The sequence below is a fragment of the Panicum virgatum genome, chromosome 5N (genome assembly GCF_016808335.1).
Source record: "Panicum virgatum strain AP13 chromosome 5N, P.virgatum_v5, whole genome shotgun sequence".
Lineage (NCBI taxonomy): Eukaryota > Viridiplantae > Streptophyta > Magnoliopsida > Poales > Poaceae > Panicum > Panicum virgatum.
The window spans coordinates 61,755,785-61,777,617 of NC_053149.1; the positions used below are offsets into that span (position 1 = coordinate 61,755,785).

General features: G+C 47.1%; 1 protein-coding gene and 1 non-coding gene across 2 annotated transcripts; one reads left to right on the top strand and one right to left on the bottom strand.

Annotated features, from left to right (window-relative positions):
- The first annotated feature begins 984 nt into the window (after nucleotides 1–984).
- LOC120677140 lies at nucleotides 985–1,088 on the top strand. Its single transcript, XR_005676203.1, has one exon. It is a non-coding gene; the product is annotated as a small nucleolar RNA R71 (small nucleolar RNA).
- Nucleotides 1,089–6,446: 5,358 nt separating this feature from the next.
- On the bottom strand, nucleotides 6,447–15,560 carry LOC120676246 (trans-cinnamate 4-monooxygenase-like). The gene is made up of 4 exons (XM_039957479.1): nucleotides 15,030–15,560; nucleotides 8,169–8,522; nucleotides 7,823–7,956; nucleotides 6,447–7,590 (listed from the first exon to the last, which is right to left on the bottom strand). The coding sequence occupies exons 1-4, from the start codon at nucleotides 15,245–15,247 to the stop codon at nucleotides 6,992–6,994; spliced, it is 1,305 nt and encodes a 434-aa protein (XP_039813413.1). The 5' UTR covers nucleotides 15,248–15,560; the 3' UTR covers nucleotides 6,447–6,991.
- Nucleotides 15,561–21,833: the final 6,273 nt, after the last annotated feature.

The following is a 21,833-nucleotide window of genomic DNA, read 5'->3' on the forward strand; positions in this document are numbered from 1 at the left end:
GCTTCATATATTACCTTGGGCATTATGTTTACGCTTGCCCCCAGATCGCAAAGGCATCGCTCGAAGTGTTTGATGTAGATCGAGCAGCTAATCATGGGGACCCTTGGATCCTCTTGCACAGCTGCCACCATGCCATCCCAGACATCGTTTCTTGGGGGATTGTACCTGCCTGCATGGTTATTGCGTGGTGGCCCCTAGGACGAGTTACCCCGTCCGGTAGACACCATACTGACATTTTCAACGGGAGACTCGGATTGCCCCGGGATCTTCCCGCTCTCAACAGCAGGTAACGAAGCAGCAATTTGCGCAAGCTGGGTTTCAATCATTTTATTGAAACTTAGCTGATTTTTAAGAGATGAAGATAAAGTTTCAAGCTTGACATTTAAACTTTACAGGGATTTATAATTGGACACAATCTTTTTATTTATATTTTTATTGATTTTAACTTGGCCAAGAACAAATTCTCTCAAGGGAGGTTGGTTCGAATTGAAATTCGAATTGAAAGAAGTATTGTAACTATTACCTCCCTGAAAAGGTGGACGTGGTTGGCTCCACCCCTGGCCTCCTTGTTGTGGACGGTACCCGTTGATGTTGTTGTTGAGGTAGGTGCAGTCTTCATGGGTTTTGGGGGCAGTCGTTCCCCGAGTGTCCATCATTACCACAGATTTCGCACGTGAAGTGCGATTCCATGGCATGAGCATAGTTTTCTCTATGCTTCTTGAATTCGGCTCTTTTGCTGAGATGCTTCAGTAGGAGGTCCAGTTTGGCAACGATCATATCCGTCTCCTTGACAGTATGCGTGCCCTTGGTGCGGGGTTGGAGTCGTTCATCGCTCCACCCCTGGTTGGAGACCATCTTCTCACCAATGCTTTGGATTTAGCTATGGTCAGGTCAAGGAAGGCTCCTCCAGCAGCGGCATCAATGTTGGCTCGAGATGTCGTTGTGAGCCCGTTGTAGAAGCTTTGCAGGATGAGCCACTCGTCCATGCCGTGGTGAGGACAGGCCAGGATGTATTCCTGCAGCCTCTCCCAAGCTTCTGGGATGGATTCCATCCCCGTCTGCTAGAAACTTGAAATTTTCCCGCGCAGGGCATTTGTTTTGCCCAGCGGGAAGAATTTTGCGAGGAATGCCTTGGAGCATTTGGCCCAGGTGCCGATGTCTTTTTCTTTGTAAAACCACTGTTTCGCCTTCCCCAGCAAGGAAAAGGGAAACAGACAAAGCTTGACAACATCGGCGGCGACATCCCGTATGACAACGGTGTCGTAGAGCTCCAGAAAGTTCTGCAAATGTGCATTTGCATCCTCATTCGGCTTGCCACAGAATGGGCTAGCCTGCACCATGTTGATGAGGCTTGATTTGAGCTCGAAGTTCATGTCCCCGACATTGATGTTGGGGCCAATGGCCACATTGTCGGCGGAGGGGACGGAGAACTCGCGGAGAGTCTTTTCGGCCATAGCCTCAAGAACGAGTGGTGCTTCCTGAATAGGTTCCTGTGCCGGGAGGATAGCGAGAGGAGGAACGACGCGAGGTCGTGCCCTTCTCACAAGCCTCTCTGGATTGTCTGTGTAGTTTTCCGGCAGGGAGAAACCAGTCATACACTACCCCTGTCTTCTTTCAAATCACAAAATAAAAAGAAGACATAAAGTGACATTAGCATGAAAGAGTAAAGACTATATCCTGAGTACAAGGCCTAAGTTAATGTCAGTACAATATCTTTGTTCACATGCCGTCCCCGGCAACGGCGCCCGAAATGCTTGTTGATATTTCTTAGCGTACTTAATAGGAATGGCTAGTCCCCAGCAACAGTGCCAGAAATGCCTGTTGGCGGTCCTTAGTGCAGTCACTAGAAATGAGGGCGCCGAACGTATTCTAGCAACTGCGCCCAAGGGGTGCCACTCTCGTGGTATAAACACTACGATTACATATGGATCCGCAAGCGCACGGATATACTGTTGTAGCATTTCACCCGGAGAGTAAGGGTATCATCATTTATTTGTGTCCCAAAGGACGGCGGCGACAAAGGTATTGTACTTGACATTGACCATGACATTGTGCCTCAAGGAATAGGCAAAGCTCTAACAGGGGTAAGTCCAAGTAAAGAATAAGTAAGGGTAATGCGACACAGCACACATCCACACTCCAAGAGGAAGGAATAAAGGAGAGAAACTATAAAACAAAGGTCTACTCTATCCTACGTCGAGTCAGCTGGAGCTTAGGCTAGGTTAGGTGTCCTAATGCTTCTATCCAAAGCTGGGGTCATGTTAGATCATGGTTAGGACTGCAGGTGCCAGGAAAATGGGATAGCGGGGAGAAGGTCCCTCACCGGACTACATCCAGTCCCATTACCTCTTTGCATGAACTCCTACACCGAACCCGAACGTCGGGGAGTACGCTAAACACAACACAGCTGTTACGCCGGACGGACAGGGCTGTCACCACCTGCCGTCTACCCCAGTCACACCGTGGAGCACGGTCATATCCGAAGGATCCCGCATACCCGAGCACCACGCTCGTGTATGAAGTCACTACTCTAGTGCCCCCAGGTCTCCCACCCTTCGGATGGACGAGTAAAACACTAGAGCAAGCCCGAAAGCACAACAAACCTCTATCTGTACCCGGATCATCTGGCCTAACCAAGACCGTATCATAACTTATGAACGATCTAAGCATGGATTGATAAACTATCAAGATAGTAAATCAACCATGGCAGAACTCTATATTATGAATAGAAGTCTGACAAGTCGGATACAAAGCCATACCAGGAGCCGAGGATTGCTCAACGACCCCGAGGACGACTTGCTTGCTAAAGAGAACTAGCCTAGCTCCACTACCTAGCTAAGAGCAAGAGAGAGGAGAGCCTTCTTGGAGAGAATGGAATGAAGTGTGTGTGTGTTGAGATGGGTGAGAGGGGGCCCTATTTATACTAGTGGAGGTCGGTTCCCGCCAAATGCACGTATGGAAGGTGATCAGGAGACTTGGGGCGACTCTTCCTCGAAATGCACTTGGACGGGAGGCCGGCCAGGTTCGGCCGACCCAGGGGGTCGGCCGACCCCACCTGGCAGCCTCTCGGCCTGATCTTCTGCTGGATGGTATGTTCTTTGATCCTTATCCTTATCCTCTGGTGCATCTTGCGTGGAGGACCCATTTCCTCTGACATGTGGGCCCTCTTTGTAAGGTTGTGACGCCGGATGCGATATTCTGTGTAGTTAGGTGGCGTCTGCTGCGTGTTTTCGTCTTATTCCGCTCTTGCTCATCTGAAATGTACAAAACTCGAAAACAACTATGGAGGGAAGTTAGTGATACAAATATGTGAGTAAGGCATGTAGTTTTCCTTTATTATTGAGTATAGTTGACGGGTGAAAATGGCACTTAAGCACCGTCAACATGCTTCTATCCAAAGCTAGGGTCATGTTAGATCATGGTTAGGACTGCAGGTGCCAGGAAAATGGGATAGCGGCCGGGGAGAAGGTCCCGCACTGGAGAACGTCCAGTTCCGTTACCTCTTTGCATAAACTCCTACACCGAACCCGAACGTCGGGGAATACGTTAAACGCAACACTGCTGTTACGCTGGACGGACAAGGCTGTCACCACCTGCCGTCTACCCCAGTCATACCGTGGAGCACGGTCATATCCGAAGGATCCCGCATACCCGAGCACCACGCTCGTGTATGAAGTCACTACCCTAGTGCCCCCAGGTCTCCCACCCTTCGGATGGACGAGTAAAACACTAGAGCAAGCCCGAAAGCACAACGAACCTCTATCCGTACCCGGATCATCTGGCCTAACCAAAACCATAGCATAACTCATGAACGAACTGAGCATGGATTGATAAACTATCAAGATAATAAAGCAACCATGGCACATCTCTATATTATGAATAGAAGTCTGACAAGTTGGATACAAAGCCATACCGGGAGCCGAGGATTGCTCAACGACCCCGAGGACGACTTGATCGCTAAAGTGAACTAACCTAGCTCCACCACCTAGCTAAGAGAGCAAGAGAGAGGAGAGCCTTCTTGGAGAGAGAATGGTATGAGGTGTGTGTGTTGTGAGGGGTGAGAGGGGGCCCTGTTTATACTAGTGGAGGTCGGTTTCCCGCCAAGAGCACATATGGAAGGTGATCAGGAGACTTGGCGGCGACTCCACGTCGAAATGCACCTGGCCGGGAGGCCGGCCAGGTTCGGCCGCCCCTAAGGGTCGGCCGACCCCACCTGGCCGCCTCTCGGCCTCATCCTTCGCTGGCAGGCTGGTGAGTGGGCCCAGATATCCTTCCTTATATGCTTTTTGCGTGGCGCGCCCGTTTGCTCTGCCAGATGGGTCCTCTTTGTAAGTGGGTGACGCCGAATGCGATCTTCTGTGTAGTTGTGTGGCGTCTGCTGCGTGTTTTCTTCTTATTTCGCTCTTGCTCATCTGAAATGTGCAAAACTCGAAAACAACTGTGGAGCTAGGTTAGTGATAAAAATATGTGAGTAAGATATGTAGTTTTCCTTTATTATTGAGTATGGTTGACGGGTGCAATTGGTACTTTAAGCACCGTCAACAGCGGCGCCAGGGATCTTCGAGCGGCTCCAGAGATCGACGAGGGCGCGGGCGGTCTGGCGGCGTGGAGCACGCACAGCGATCGACGAGGGCGTGATCTGAGGCGGCGGCGGCCGCGACGTCTGTGTATATGCAACAAATTAGCCTTTCTCTACCCGCCTTGCTATTGCCTTCCATATTTGCCACCGTCGCCCCTCGCGTGTATATGCAACAAATTAGCCTTTGTGATTGCCTTCAATATTTCTCTACCCGCCTGTGATTGTCTTCCATATTTGCCTCTGTCTCCCCTCATCCTCGCGTGTATACCGCGCAACAAATTAGCCTTTGTGATTGCCTTCAATATTTGCCTCCGTCGCCCCAATCCTCGGCCATCGTCCGTGCCTGCTCCGATCCCTGATCCTCGTCGTGTGCTCTCGCCGCGCACGTTGTCCCTCCAGAAGGCCATGCTTCGTGTTTGATCCGGCCATGGTTTATGCCTAATCCCGAGAGTTTTTTTTTGCTGCTCAGTCGGACGACGTGGCTGCGTGCGCCGACGTTCACGGCTACTGAGGGCACCTGACCGTTGTCACCGCATCAAATCATACACGCCCGCCTGCAATTTTTTGGTCAGGCACAAGAAATCAGGAAGCCAGCCGATCAGGAGGCGAGGTGGTGCAACCAATCAGGAGCTAAATTTTGATGGCCGAATATACTATATACTATAAATAAATTGACGTATAAGGGAACTTGCATGCTTTGCTTGGTGAGATTTGCATGCAAGGAAACAAACATGGCCGAAGAGATCTAATAGAGAGTCATGCAGGTGTGCGCTTCAAATGGAATGGAAAATAGAGGGAGAGAGAGGATATACTTGCACGCTTCAAATGGACAACCAGAAGTTGCCTTCACAAAAATTTAATATTTAAAGCAGATAACACGCATGATTGGCGGTTTTTTTTTGGTGGGATGGGGGTTTGGAATTTAGTTTGCATCTATTATCTTATTATTTGGCCAACAAACGGAGCCTCCACGTTCGCTCTCAAGGACTATAAATTCTCACGTTACTCAAAGAAAAATAAAAAAATAAAATTACCCACCACTGCCATTATAATAAAAATAGCCTAAAATACACATGTGCCTAATTAAAAATCACCCACCAATGCCATTATAAAAAATTAAATATAAATATCATTTAGCTGTGTATCAGTTACAAATATATACTATTAATAAAAACTAAAGTTAACAACAATCAATCAAAATAAAACAAAAATAAGAATAATTATATACATAATATTATTAAAGCTCAACAAATCAAATTATTATAGGTAGATCATGTTTGAATTATTTTAATCAATAATAAGACATAATTTATGATAATGAATAGGGTGATGTATGGTAAAAAATAGTATAATTTTTAAGTATACAACAATATGGAAATTTTTGAAGTTTCAATACTAGCCGCGGAAATGCGTGGTTCCCACATTAATCGGAGAAAAGTAGAAAAATAAAAATTACCCACCGCTGTCATTATGATAAAATTAGCCCAAAATATTCTTGTGCCTAATTAAAAATCACCCACCAATGCCATTATGAAAGTTAAATATAAAATACCATTTAGCTAACAGTAGTTAATCAAAATAAAATAAAAATAAGAATAATTATATGCATAATATTACTAAAGCTCAACAATAAGATATAATTTGCGATAATAAACAGAGTGATGTATGGTAAAAAATAGTATAATCTTTAAGTAAGAATACAACGACATGTGAATTTTTAATACTAGCGCATAGTTCCGAAAAGGCTCAAAGATTTTGATGCTCCTCCCCTTGTCCAAACGATCCCAAATTCCCAATCCTTTGCGCTGGAACCAAAATTAGCCAACAAAATAGTTTTCTTAGTCGACATGATAGTGAAATTAAGGAAAAGCCAAACCACCCCCTGGAATAATTCTTTTAGCTACCAAAAGGAAACAGTTGAATTATTAGGAGGGACTAAACATCAGAACCAATGCTGCCTGCGGCAACTATTGCTTTGCTTAAACTAGAAGAAAATTGCCATGATATCAATACTCTTTTTTGGAGGAATTGGAATGGTCAATAGAAAAATAGAAATTGTATTGCTTGCCCAAAGCCATGAGAAGACTCTGCAATCATCTCATAGGAAAACTGCATTGCTTCTGCCAGCTCTGGGCGCGAGTGGCAAGTGGTCTGTGACTCTGTGTGCGTACATGCCTCCCACAAGTACTTCAGAAAACCTTGGATATATACACCTGCTTATTTGCAATGGCTTACTTTTTTTTTCAATTGAACGCTGCGTTTAATAATTATCAGATCTCTACATTTCATCCCTGTTTTTTTACTCTCTCCACCCCTGTCTTGCGATTAACATTTATCTGCTGTGAAGAGAAAAGGAGATAGAGAGCTATATAAAGACAACCAATTAAGAGATGGGCGCGCTGCTCTTCGAAGCTAGAACGCTCTCGGCTTGCACACGATGGTGGAGTGCTTCAAGATGTGGAGGCTGAACTGGCCTCCCTTCTCGGTGGTGTCGACCTTGTCCTGTCCGGGCGGCGGCAGCAGCTCGAAGTTCTGGACGAGGCGCCCGATGGTGATGCCGAGGATGGGGAGGGCGAGGATGATGCCGGGGCAGCTCCTGCGGCCGACGCCGAAGGGCAGGTACCTGAAGTCGTTGCCGTTGGCCTCGACGTGCCTCTCCTCCTCGAGGAAGCGCTCCGGCCGGAACTCCTCGGGGCGCTTCCAGCTGTCGGGGTTGTTGGCGAGGTACCAGGCGTTGACGAGGATCTTGCTCTCGGCGGGGATGTCGTAGCCGCCGAGCTTGGCGTCGCGGAGGTTCATGTGCGGCACCAGCAGCGGGATGGCCATGCGCAGCCGCAGCGTCTCCTTGATCACGGCCTGCAGGTAGGGGAGCCTGTGCGTGTCCGGCTCCGTGATCTGGTGGCCCGGGCCCAGCGCCGCGTCCAGCTCCTCCCGCAGCTTCCGCTGGATCTCCAGGTGGTTCACCAGCTCCGCGATCGCCCACTCGATCGACCACAGCGTCGTCTCGATCGCTGCAGTAGAGGCCAAACAGAGCAGATGCAGAACAAGTGAGCTACTGTCACTTGCAGTCACGACCGTGGTAAAACTGATCGCTTGCTTCCTGGGCCTCACATGGCGCCATCATCATTGCGTCTTGGAAGTACAGTATGACAGAAACTTCTAGGCTACTAAAATTCCAGGGTCAATCTTTTATCATGCTAAACCAGAAGCGCGGGTTTAATTTAGTATGTAGGTAGTACGTACCTGCAACGTTAATGTTCTCGACGATGTAGAGCACGTTGTCCTCGTTGATCTCCCCCTTCTGCTGCGCCTCCAGGATGTGATCAATGGCGCACTTGAGCCCGTTGTTGTCCATGGCCTTGGTGCTCGCCAGCTTCCTGCAGAAACACAAACACCCACCGGACATCGGACACCCATGTGATGTGAGCACATAATCTGATAATTCCTCGTCAGAGTCGTACGGTGCTTGTCGATAAAGAAACCAGCAAGCTCCAGCTCCTTCTGGAATCTGGACTGGTCCTATGCAAGTCCAACAAAAATGATGGAATGGAAAGGAGGAAGCAGAAAGAACAAAGAAGGAAGTACGCACTTCCTCTCCTCGAGGAAGAAATCCTTGAAGAGCTTGAGGCGGGTCTCCTTGACCTCCTTGCAGATCCTGAGGTAGCCGCGGAGGAAGGGGCGGAGGATGGGGATGAAGTCGCCGTAGTTGTACTCGAAGCTCTGCGCGAGGCGGCTGCGCTCGCCGTTGAGCTCCCTGAGGCGGAGGAAGAGCGGGTCGTCCACGCTCTCGAACCGGCGGTCGAACATGATGCGGTACATGTTGTTGTACATCATCAGCTGCAGGCGGCGGCGGAGCACGAGGCCGCCGGCGGCGGCGGCGGCGGGGTCGGCGCGCACGTCGTCGACGACGGCGGCGGCCTCGGCCTCCCACCCGGGGCTGTACTTGTTGGAGTAATGGGCTTGGCCCATTTATTCTAAAGCATTAAAAGAATTTAAAGCCCACTATTAATGCTAGGGAATCAATGTTTAATTCCGTACCGGGAATTGAGGAGGATCTCAACCGACTTAAAAGGTGGACTTCTTGTACACCACTTGTGAAGCCGGTAAGAGGAGGACGGTGAACCACACGCGCGCGCGCGCTCGCTCGCCTCGCCGGGCCGGGGCGCGGCCGGACGGTGCGATGGCTATTTTGCCGTTGACAGCAATTAATCGTGCGATTAAACGTGCAATTAAATCTGTAATTAATGGCCATAACCGCATCACCTAAATGACTCTGATGGTGTCCAGGTTCAACGATCCTGAGCACCTGAGTCACTATATAAGGAGTGTCATTCCCCTCATCCATCCTACACCAGAGCACTGAGGCAACTCGGCTCCTCTCTTCTCCCTCTCCAGTTGCAACAACTGAGTTCCCCAACGCTAATTTCTGCGCGCACAGAATTAGCGTGAGCAGGCCTCCGAAACCTTGCTCGCCTTGAGATCCTGCACGGGATAGGCGGGCAATCAGGTTTTTGGGTAACGCTTTAGCGTGACTGCTCAAAAATACTAAGGGTTTGCCCGATTGTACGACTACTTCCTGGTGGACGAGCCGAACGACTACGTCGACTACATTCTGGTGGCCGAACGACTACGTCGACTATATCTTGGTGACCGTTCGTGGGACTGCACTGCGAACTTCTTCCTGCACCGATTTAGTTCGACTACTTCGACTGAGGCCAACCGAGTAGATGTCTACTCCAGTTGGTAACAGCGCAGCCAATGCCTCCGGCAACGGCCCCGCTTTAGGGTACTCCCTGAAACTTTGGTTATTTATATTGTTTATGCTTATATGTGTGATAAGTATAAACATGTTCACATGTTTTATTTTACTCCTTAAAGTCATAGAAATATTACTAGTTTATACATCTAATTTTGGAATTAAAATATACCGAAAATTGCCTAGATTTCTAACAATCCAAAAACCTGATTATGTTAATAGGCTTTCGGTATCTAGCTTTGCTGCATCAATCAAACCATCACCTTTTGATGGTTCAAATTACAAACGTTGGCAAGAGCGGCTTATACTGTGGTTAACACTATCGAGAGTGATCCATGTGAAAGAGGGTAAGCCTGAACAATTCTCTCCAGAGGAAGGGAGTGCGTTCGATGAGGCTGATATCCTCTTTCGAGGCTTGATCATTAGTGTTCTCGGTGATAACCTGGTGGATTCTTATATCCGGTTGCCAACTGGCAAAGCTTTGTGGGATGCTCTTGAGGCTCAATATGGAGTATCTGACGCCGGGAGTGAGTTGTATATCATGGAGCAGTTCCTTGAGTACAGGATGGTCGAAGACCGTTCTGTAGTGGAACAGGCTCATGAAATACATACTCTGGCAAAAGATCTCAAAAATTGCAGCAAAGAGTCCCCATGTGTGTTACCCAATAAGTTTGTGGCTGGAGGTATAATCTCTAAGCTGCCACCTTCTTGGAGGGACTTTGCTACTTCTCTAAAACATAAGAGACAGGAGTTCACAATAGATGGACTCATATGGACTCTTGATGTTGAGGAGAAGGCGAGAGCAAAGGACATACGTGGGAAAGGAGTTGTTGGTGCTTCAAGTGCCAATCTTGTTCAGAAGAACAACTCCCATAAGAACAAGAAAAAGCCACCGCAGAACCAACCAAAGACTAAGAAGACAACCACTTTTAAGAAGAAGAAGACGGGAGCTTGCTATGTGTGTGCCAGTACGGATCACTTTGCTGCAAAGTGTCCGAACCGCAAAGGCAACGACTCCGCCAACATGGTTATTAGCGAGCCTGGAGGAACTTCGGGGTACGGTAATTTATTACCTACTGTTCTTTCAGTCTTTGGTTCACCCGAGTGGTGGGTTGACACTGATGCTAATATTCATGTTTGTGCTGATGCTTCTTTGTTCTCTTCTTACCAGACCGGCGGGACTTCCTCCTTGCTGATGGGGAACGGATCACATGCGCGTGTTATTGGTGTTGGTACGGTAAATCTGAAGTTTACTTCGGGAAAGACCGTGCAGCTGAATAACGTGCAGCATGTCCCCACCATCAAGAAGAATTTAGTCAGCGGCTCTCTACTGTGTAGAGATGGTTTCAAATTAGTCTTTGAGTCCAATAAATGTATCTTGTCTAAGTTTGGTACTTTTGTTGGAAAAGGTTATGAAAGCGGAGGTTTGTTCCGTCTTTCTTTGTCAGATGTTTGTAATAAAATTGCATACAATGTTATTAACGTTGATGAAACAAATGTTTGGCATTCGAGGCTTTGTCACGTTAATTTTGGTTGTATGATGCGCTTAGCTAATTTGAGCTTAATTCCAAAGTTCACTTTTGTCAAAAATTCTAAGTGTCATGTATGTGTTGAATCAAAACAAACTCGTAAGCCTCATAAGTCCGCGGAGGCAAGGAGCTTGGCACCCTTAGAATTAATTCATTCCGATTTGTGCGAAATGAATGGAGTGTTGACAAAAGGTGGTAAAAAATATTTCATGACTTTGATTGATGATAGTACTAGATTTTGTTACATCTATTTGTTGAAGTCAAAAGATGAAGCTTTACACTACTTTAAAATCTATAAAGCTGAAGTAGAAAACCAACTTGAGAGAAAGATCAAAAGAGTTAGGTCAGATCGTGGTGGCGAGTATTTCTCAAATTTATTTACTTTATTCTGCGAGGAACATGGTATTATTCATGAGAGGACGCCTCCCTATTCACCTCAGTCAAATGGGGTTGCCGAAAGAAAGAACCGCACTCTAACGGATTTGGTTAACGCCATGTTAGATACAGCGGGACTTTCCAAGGAATGGTGGGGTGAGGCTATATTGACTGCATGTCATGTCCTAAACCGTGTTCCTACAAAGAATAAAGAGATAACTCCTTTCGAGGAATGGGAGAAGAAAAGGCCAACACTGTCATACTTACGTACATGGGGTTGTTTGGCAAAAGTGAGTGTGCCAATAACCAAGAAACGTAAGCTTGGACCTAAAACTGTGGATTGTATCTTTCTAGGTTATGCTATTCACAGCGTTGGATATAGATTTTTAATAGTGAAATCTGGAGTACCTGACATGCATGTTGGTACTATAATGGAGTCCAGAGATGCTACATTTTTTGAAAACATTTTTCCCATGAGAGATGAAACAAGTTCATCTAGGCAAGAGTTCATCAAGGATGATGGCTCTGCTGAGCCGATAGAACACAATGAACATACACTTGTAGAAAATCCTGAGGAGGATAACAATGATGCTCCGAGAAAGAGCAAGAGACAAAGGACTGTAAAGTCTTTTGGTGATGATTTCATTGTATACCTCATAGATGATACACCCAGAACCATTGAAGAGGCATATTCATCTCCTGATGCTGACTATTGGAAGGAAGCAGTAAGGAGTGAGATGGATTCTATTATGTCTAATGGAACCTGGGAGGTCGTTGAACGTCCTTATGGATGTAAACCGGTTGGATGCAAGTGGGTGTTCAAGGAAAAGCTTAGGCCAGATGGTACTATTGAAAAGTACAAGGCTAGGCTTGTGGCCAAGGGTTATACACAAAAAGAAGGAGAAGATTTCTTTGACACTTATTCACCAGTTGCCCGATTGACCACAATTCGAGTGTTACTTTCCTTGGCAGCCTCTTATGGTCTTCTCGTTCATCAGATGGACGTTAAGACGGCTTTCCTCAATGGAGAGTTAGAAGAGGAGATCTATATGGATCAGCCGGATGGGTTTGTATCAAAGGGTCAAGAAGGAATGGTTTGTAAGTTGTTAAAATCTTTATATGGTCTCAAGCAAGCGCCTAAGCAGTGGCATGAAAAGTTTGATAGAACTTTGACCTCTGCCGGCTTTGTTGTGAACGAAGCTGACAGATGTGTGTACTATCGCTATGGTGGGGCTGAAGGAGTGATTTTGTGCTTGTATGTGGATGACATACTGATCTTTGGCACTAGCCTTAATGTGATTAAGGAAGTCAAAGAGTTTTTATCTCAAAATTTTGAGATGAAGGATCTGGGAGAAGCTGATGTTATCCTTAATATAAAGCTGGTAAAAGAGATCAATGGTGGGGTGATTCTTACACAGTCTCACTATGTGGAGAAGGTGTTAAGTCGCTTTGGTTATAGCGACTATAAACCTGTCTCAACACCATATGATGCCAGTTTAATTCTTAGAAAGAACAAAAGGATAATGCGAGATCAGCTGAGATATTCTCAGATCATTGGTTCATTAATGTATTTAGCGAGCGCTACAAGACCTGACATCTCGTTTGCTGTAAGCAAACTGAGCCGGTTTGTTTCAAACCCGGGAGATGATCATTGGAAGGGTCTTGAAAGAGTAATGCGCTATCTGAAGGGGACAATGAACTATGGAATTCACTACACCGGGTACCCAAGGGTACTAGAAGGGTATAGTGATTCAAATTGGATTTCTGATGCTGATGAGATAAAGGCCACAAGTGGATATGTGTTTACACTTGGTGGTGGAGCTGTTTCCTGGAAGTCTTGCAAGCAGACCATCTTAACGAGGTCAACTATGGAAGCAGAACTCACAGCATTAGATACCGCCACTGTTGAGGCTGAGTGGCTTCGTGAGCTCCTTATGGACTTGCCGATAATTGAAAAACCGTTACCGGCAATCCTAATGAACTGTGACAATCAAACGGTAATTGTCAAGGTGAATAGTTCAAAGGATAACATGAAGTCATCTAGACATGTGAAAAGGCGGTTGAAATCTGTCAGAAAATTGAGAAACTCCGGAGTTATAGCCCTGGACTATGTTCAGACGGCTAAAAATCTGGCAGATCAGTTTACAAAGGGTCTTTCACGAAATGTGATAGACAATGCATCTATGGAATTGGGCTTGAGACCCACGTGAGTCATTCTATAGTGGAAACCTGTCCTATGTGATCGGAGATCCCGTGAATTAGGATGGTGAAACAAACTAAAGTCTGACTGTGAGAAGAGAACCTTTGTGAAAAGGGCTCATTCCGTGTATAAGGTGCATTTCTCTTCTAATCTGTATGGCAGGTTGGTCTATACCTTAATGTGTGCCAGGTGGTTTCTTTTAAACAAATGAGTTGTTTTCTTGAAACAAAGATGTTGTCCTACAGAACATCTGAAAGGAACACACCTATATGAGTTTGACCACTGGTCATGGTCTATGAGAATTGGGTATTCTCTAGAAACTCATGAAGGGCCTGGAGTATGACTTATAAGCTCCAAACCGCGGGGATGCTTTTGCAGCCTAGTACCAGTGTAGGGCTCTGGTCAAACTTGTTTGCACAAAACTGGCAATTCAAGGCATAGTCCATTGCACAGTTGTGAATAAGTGTAGCCTTTGTCCTAGATGGAAGTTCAACTTAACAGTCTCTGTCGAATACTGGTATATCAATGAGAGAATGAGGGTATTTCTAGTGTGGCTTGAATTTCTTGGTGGGGATTGTTGGAGTAATGGGCTTGGCCCATTTATTCTAAAGCATTAAAAGAATTTAAAGCCCACTATTAATGCTAGGGAATCAATGTTTAATTCCGTACCGGGAATTGAGGAGGATCTCAACCGACTTAAAAGGTGGACTTCTTGTACACCACTTGTGAAGCCGGTAAGAGGAGGACGGTGAACCACACGCGCGCGCGCGCTCGCTCGCCTCGCCGGGCCGGGGCGCGGCCGGACGGACGGTGCGATGGCTATTTTGCCGTTGACAGCAATTAATCGTGCGATTAAACGTGCAATTAAATCTGTAATTAATGGCCATAACCGCATCACCTAAATGACTCTGATGGTGTCCAGGTTCAACGATCCTGAGCACCTGAGTCACTATATAAGGAGTGACATTCCCCTCATCCATCCTGCACCAGAGCACTGAGGCAACTCGGCTCCTCTCTTCTCCTCTCCAGTTGCAACAACTGAGTTCCCCAACGCTAATTTCTGCGCGCACAGAATTAGCGTGAGCAGGCCTCCGAAACCTTGCTCGCCTTGAGATCCTGCACGGGATAGGCGGGCAATCAGGTTTTTGGGTAACGCTTTAGCGTGACTGCTCAAAAATACTAAGGCTTTGCCCGATTGTACGACTACTTCCTGGTGGACGAGCCGAACGACTACGTCGACTACATTCTGGTGGCCGAACGACTACGTCGACTATATCTTGGTGACCGTTCGTGGGACTGCACTGCGAACTTCTTCCTGCACCGATTTAGTTCGACTACTTCGACTGAGGCCAACCGAGTAGATGTCTACTCCAGTTGGTAACAGCGCAGCCAATGCCTCCGGCAACGGCCCCGCTTTAGGGTACTCCCTGAAACTTTGGTTATTTATATTGTTTATGCTTATATGTGTGATAAGTATAAACATGTTCACATGTTTTATTTTACTCCTTAAAGTCATAGAAATATTGCTAGTTTATACATTTAATTTTGGAATTAAAATATACCGAAAATTACCTAGATTTCTAACAGTACTGCTGCACGACCTTGTTGGTGAAGAAGGGCACCGTCATGATGCGCCGCATCTTGCGCCAGTGGTCGCCGTACACGGTGAACACCATGTCCTGCCCCTCGCCCGTGAAGATGTCGAACACCACGTTGCGGGTGCGGGAGCCGAACTCCACGCCCTGCGTGTGGAGCACCTCCCGCGCCAGCGGCGGCGAGGAGACCACCACCAGGTTGCGCTGGCCCATGCGGAGGAGGAAGATCTCGCCGAACCTGCGCGCCAGCGCGCCGAGGTTGCGGTGGTTGAGGTCGTCGCCGACCTGCAGTCAGTTGCCGAAGATGGGCACGGGGACGGGGCCGGGCGGCAGGCGGAGCTTGCGGCCGCGGAGCTTGGACACCGCGATGGCGGCCACGACGGACGCGAAGAGGCCGGCCAGGAGCTTCTCCGCGAAGAGAAGGTCCATGGCGACGGAGCCGGGATGGATTGGCGGGCACGCTGCGTTTCTCACTGGTTTTGTGTCTCTGTGTTGGCGCGCTGGAACGGCGGTTGTTTCCTGAAGAGCCGAAGGGACACACGCCCGTGCGCATATATAGGTGCGGCGGGACAGGGCAGTTGGCGTTAGAATTGGCGGCCATGGCCATGCGGTAGGTAGCCAGATAGGACCGGAGGAGGTTTGGTGGGGTGCCGGCGTTAGACGTTACACGTTAGTGAGTCCACGGTTGGTCCCACCGGCAGTGAGTGGCAATGCTCTTTCGGTCGGTCGGTGTGTGCGTGCAGGCCCGGCGTGGCGAACTGGCATCAATGATTTTTGGGGCGAGACAATTGACCACACATAAAAAGGTTTTTGGTGGGTTGGTGACCGAGAGCTTCATTTTGACTCTCGTCCAACTTCCAACTTTTTGGTTGTTACTTTTTACTATTTCTTTTAACCATACGTAGATGTATGTATGTTTCAATAATTTGTTCCACATGATGATGATATCAGTAATGCATCATCATTTGAGACGTACGTCCGCAAAGAGATACTGTTTGATGAACCCCGCCGGCACAAAGCAGCAGCAGGCGCCAAAGTCTGAGTGGCTGCAGCATCGGCATGCTCTACTCCCACTCTCACCACCACCATCGTGCGACGCTGGTGGCATCGCGGGCAGCCACAAATGCAGCTCGATCTGCCGTCGTGCAATTCTCCTCGTGTGCTCCCTTCCTTCGATCTGCGGGTTGCCGTTGTCTGTAGAGGGTGATGGATCTCTCTCGGTCTCGGGCTTGGTTTACGTGAGACGATTGGTTTGTGCGTCTGTCTCAGATGGTTCTCGGCGAGGCTAGCTGGACCATCCATCACGGGACCATCAGATCGGGTTGCCATGCATTTTGCTTAACTTGTCCGGCCGGCCTTTTCTGTGCGTGTAGTATGTATGTGCTTGTATAGACTACAGAGAGAGTAGACAGACAAAGAGCGTTCTTGTGTCAGTGGGGCACATGAAATTATTAGGGCGCATGTGTGAATCAGTGGCGGAGCCCGAACTAAAATTCACCTATGACGGCTCTACCACCTAGTACTAAAAAGCAAGTATATACGTTAAATAATTAGGAACAATAGAATAATTAACATGCACCGAATAACATGAAGTTTTGAATATCATAGTCAAGTGATTATAAATTAAGAAACAATTGTGAACGTCGATTACTTTTTACGCATACCACATAAGATAATTGCAGTGAGGAGACTGAGACAAATTTAATCTCCATCTGACTCGCATGAGAATCCTGCTCCACAGCACAGTGCGCTCTTCTGTCTCCCTGCTCCTTCACGATCTCGTTGAATTGAATCCTCTCTACCTTGTCCACGATCTTGTTGAACTGAATACACGTATTTGCATCAGACACTCGCGCTGGCTGCCGGTGTCTCTTCATTTCTGCTCTGGTGCACGCAATCGCCACGCCTTCGATTAATTGAGTAGACGGCGTGGGGCAGCAGTAAGTGGGCTATGCCGTGGTAGGCCAAAGCACCAGGCCCGGCCCAGGACAACAGATACCCCTTCGTCTTCTATTCTATTCGATGTCTGCCTAAGCTGACCTCTGCCATCGCAGGCTCGCAGCCATGGCAGGTAAACACCCGGAGAAAACAGGGGTAGGGGGAGCTGCTCGTCGGCCAGCAGATATGGCCGACGCTAGATCTCGCCATAATGGTGGCTCCGCCATTGTGTGTGATGCATGCATGCTGCAATGTGAGCTACTTTTTTCAAAAAAAAACGGAGAGGCATCTTGATTTAGAGTTAAATAGAGAACCCCTCCATTACTTCCTTTAGCACATCATTTACAACAACAAAAAGTAACAAGATAAAAAATAAAAATCAACGAAATCTGAATTGGAGAAGATGACCGCAAGCGGAAGGTGGGCGTAGCAGCCGACGGCGGGATTGCCGCTGGCTGAGGGGTGGTGGAAGAGGCTGGTGGGGTTAGGGATTTAGGGTTTTGGGGTTTGGGTTCCGTGGCCGGCAATAGCAAGCTCTCCGGGGGTAGAGGGGTGGCCGATGGCGGTGGTTGCATGTTGTGGGCGGTGAGGCCAGACGATGATGGTGGGGTCGCCGAGGACCCCCGGCGGATGGGATCGGCGGCGGGAGCTAGCGGTGGTAGTGGTTAGGAAGAGCTGGGTGCTGCGACGGGGGTGGTACGCGGGCAGAGTGGCGCGGCATGTGGGTCACCACCGGCCATGGGCGGTGGAGGAGGCGTCGGCAGGAGCCAATAGGCTGGTCATGCTGAGGAAGACAAGATGGAGAAGAAGAGAAATGCGGGGAAGAAGAGAGCATGAGGCCCACATGAAAATAAATATATAAAGGAAAAAATATCCCGTATCCATAGATATAGGGATGGGTGGGATAGGGGCTCTCACGGATTTATTTAATTGAGAGACCCCGTATGATCCTCTCTTTTTTTTTACCAAACTTACTTTTCGATGCAGATCTTTATGTACCATTTTCATACACCTAAAAGATAATTTTGCACCAAAACTTTTTTTTGAAAGAAGACAGGAGCACTGCCTGATTATATTAGAATGGGAAGTTTTACATAATTACAGGTGGTTGTGTATTACAAGAAAACTAAAAACACACACAACACGAACAAACATACTAAGATACATTAGGAAGCATCGAGCTCTCAAAGTCTGGTGTACCACAGGCATCATGTCGCAAGGCTAAATCCTCCTTGATTCTCCTCAGTATTTGGCCGACTGTGACGAACTTTTCGTCGAACACTCTCTGATTCCTTTCCAACCAAATATTCCACACCGTGTACATCAGCACACCTGCTAGATTTTGACGTTGCCTTCCCTTGACCATCGAAAGATTAGCATGCCACCAATCCGCAAAGGAAATATCATCTTGATCTGGCACTCTAAAAAGTAACCCAGTCCACTCCTTGACCTTCAGCCACACCTCAGCCGCAAAGTAGCAATTAAGGCAAACGTGTGGTGCATTCTCATCAACTTGGTCACAAAATGCGCATTTTTGCTCACAAGGTCAATTTCGCATTAACAACTTGTCTGCTGTCAAAATTTTATGTTGGAACAGCCAAGTGAAAAATTTGAGCTTTCCTTCAGCAAAAGCTTTCCAAATCCAGTCCCCCCTGAAGGTGGAGTGAGTGCCGCATAATAAAGCATTGTATGCAGATTTAGTTGTATAAGATCCATCAGTTGTCCACTTCCATTTGATAGTATCTTGACAATCACAAAACTGAAGCTGTTGCACCTCATCCCAAAGCAAGATGAATTCTGCCATTTCCACTGCAGTAGACATTCTCCACAATCCCCTAGTCCATTTTTGATCAGTAACATCTTCTCTGACTGAGTTGTTTTTGCGCCAAGCTAGCTTGAACAAATTAGGTGCGATGTCCCTGGGCACACGGCCGTTTAGCCAACTACAATGCCAAAATTTCGCAGTTTTGCCGTCTCCTAATGTGGCTGCAGTACTAGCTCTGAAGAATTGCTCATCAATCAAATCACAAGGAGTGCCAGTGCCCACCCAAGGTTTGTCTTTCTCAGTCCATGCATACCACAGCCATCTTTGTCTCAAAGCCCTGCCAAAAATATCCAAATTCAGTATACCAAGCCCTCCCAGCTGTTTTGGCAGACAGGCCTTAGACCATCTGACTAGGCAATGTCCCCCACTAGCTTGTTCAGCACCTCTCCACAAGAAATTTCGCCTAACTTTGTCAATCTGTTTAAGGGCTCATTTTTGGAGGGGGAAAAATGTTAAGAAATAAGTGGGAATCGATGATAGAACAGTGTTAACCAGTCTAAGTCTCCCAGCTTTGTTGAGAAACTTCCCTTTCCAAACTGAATCTGGCTGCAACTTTATCAATTAATGGTTGAAACTCTACTCTCTTCAATCTTCTCAGCGACAGCGGCATGCCCAAATATTTACAAGGGAATTTCTTGATTTCACATGGCAAACTTTGCAGGACCTCTCCCAAATCAATGTCAGCGCATTTGATAGGAAACACATCACTTTTTGCCAAAATTAACCTTTAGCCCAGAAACTTCACCAAAGAGGTCAAGTATGTCCTTTACAGTGTCAATTTCACCTTTGATTGGGTTGACAAAAAGAGAAGCAGCATCAGCATAAAGACTGACCCTTAACTTTGCAGATCTGTTCTGAATTGGTGTGAGCCTTGCCTCATGTTCAGATAGCTGAAGTAGCAAATGCAGGGGTTCCAACGCCAAAATGAAAAGAAGCGGGGACAGAGGGTCGCCCTGTCTTACCCCTCTCAGGTGCTTAAAGGTTCTTCCATAGGAACAAGATCAACAGAGGAGGACGCAGAGCTGAGGAGCAAGGAAACCCAGGTACACCATCTTGCACCAAAACCCATTTTCTGTAGCACTTCCAAAAGGAAATCCCATCTCAATGTGTCAAAAGCCTTAGCAATGTCTAATTTGAGGCAGAGAGTTGGCCTGTTCATCCTGTGCAGTTGTTGGATCAGATTCTGAGTGTACAAAAAGTTATCATGAATGCTCCTTCACTTTATGAAAGCACTCTGATTTCTGGACAGTAAGTCATTGAGGTGTAAAGCCAGCCTATTTACCAAGAGCTTTGAGATTATCTTTGCAATACTGCTAGTAAGGCTGATGGGTCTTAAATCTGACACTCTCTTTGCATCTGCAGTTTTTCGGATAAGAATAATGTGTGCAGAATTTAGGACTTTGAAATGTTGTGTGTGCTGAGTGAAAAAGTAGTTGAAAGCCAGTAGAAGCACCAAAAGTTTTTGAAATGCTTCATTTTTGTACGTCCAATCTCAGCACATAAAAAATGTGTACCTAAGGTTTGCTACTGGTTAAATACAAGCACCAAATAAAATGGCATAGCTAATTTGTAACTTCGGGTGCAATTATTTATGTTAAATATTGTTGATAATTTTTATTTTACTCACTGATCTAGATCTGTTGTATTAATACCGCAGCGATAGTACCAAATAAAATGGCATAGCTAATTTGTAACTTCGGGTGCAATTATTTATGTTAAATATTGCTGATAATTTTTATTTTACTCACTGATCTAGATCTGTTGTATTAATACCGCAGCGATAGTCATCATGTTTATATACATATGTGTGCTTTATGAGCGAGAAATGAGTAAGTGACGGATCAACCATGAGATACCCATTTATGATTCATCATGCCGTATAAGAAATATAAAGAGTGCGATAAATGATCTATAACCATCCAACAGCTTGAATCATCTAATAAGCGCGCGGAAATGACGAAACAACGGAGCAAAAGATCCCGTTAAAACATTACCAATCGAAGGGGCACATCATCGTGTTCCATTTTCCGTTAATTATATTATATGGCAACGTATGGCATGGAAATCAAGCTCCTATGCAAACTATGCAAACCAGCAATCAGAGCTTCAGAATTCTAATCCAATGGCTAGAGATTAAGGTAGGTTAATTTAGCACTTAAACCCTCCACCATTCCCCTCCTAATCAAATTTTGTGCAAAAAAACACCCCTAGGATCCCAGGCACCGGTTCGTCCCCCCGCGTTGGTCCTGGCCCGATAGGGCGCCGCCGCCCCTGCAGAAGGAATCGCCGCCGCCCCTCCTGAATCCTATGCGCCAAATCCCCACGCGCTGCTGCTGGATCGCTGACCCTGGCCGGGGGCGGCTGCCCTGCTGAACTAACGCCGCTGTAGGCTGCGGCCAAGAGACAAGCCGCCCCCGCTCGTGTGCGCCAAGACCAGAAAGATGACCCCCTGCTGCACGAGGCCCAACGAGAGCACCCCCTGAAGCACGCTGCTTGCTTGCCTTGGCTCGTGGCTGCCTGCGCAAGCCCCTGTAGGCGAGGGATCGCTGGGGCGGCTCTGTTCGCAGGGCTCCAGGCGGCGACCCTGTGGAGGGCGACGGTCAAGCAGGGGCGGCGGCGGCCTATCGATGCGATCGCGAGGAGCGATGGTAGGGAACGGAACCGAACGGTGCACTTGTTCCCAGTTTTTTTTTCACAAAGTTTGATTAGAAGGGGATTGGTGAGACGGGTTAAGTGCTAAATTAACCCACCTTAATCTCTAACCATTGGATTAGAATTCTGGGGACTGATTACTGGTTTGCATAGTTTGTACATGAACTTGATTTGCATGCCATACGTTGCCTAACTATATATATATACATCCATATGATTAGTTAGGCGACCATATAACATCATTGCTTAAGTTGACTGGTTTCTGCAATAGCCCATCTTTCGATTGTACTAGAGCAAGTCAAATGCACCGTTTCCCCAGCCTACATTCCATGGACCTTGTCGACACACCTACGTGGAAGGAGCCCACGCATACAGATAGGTGCA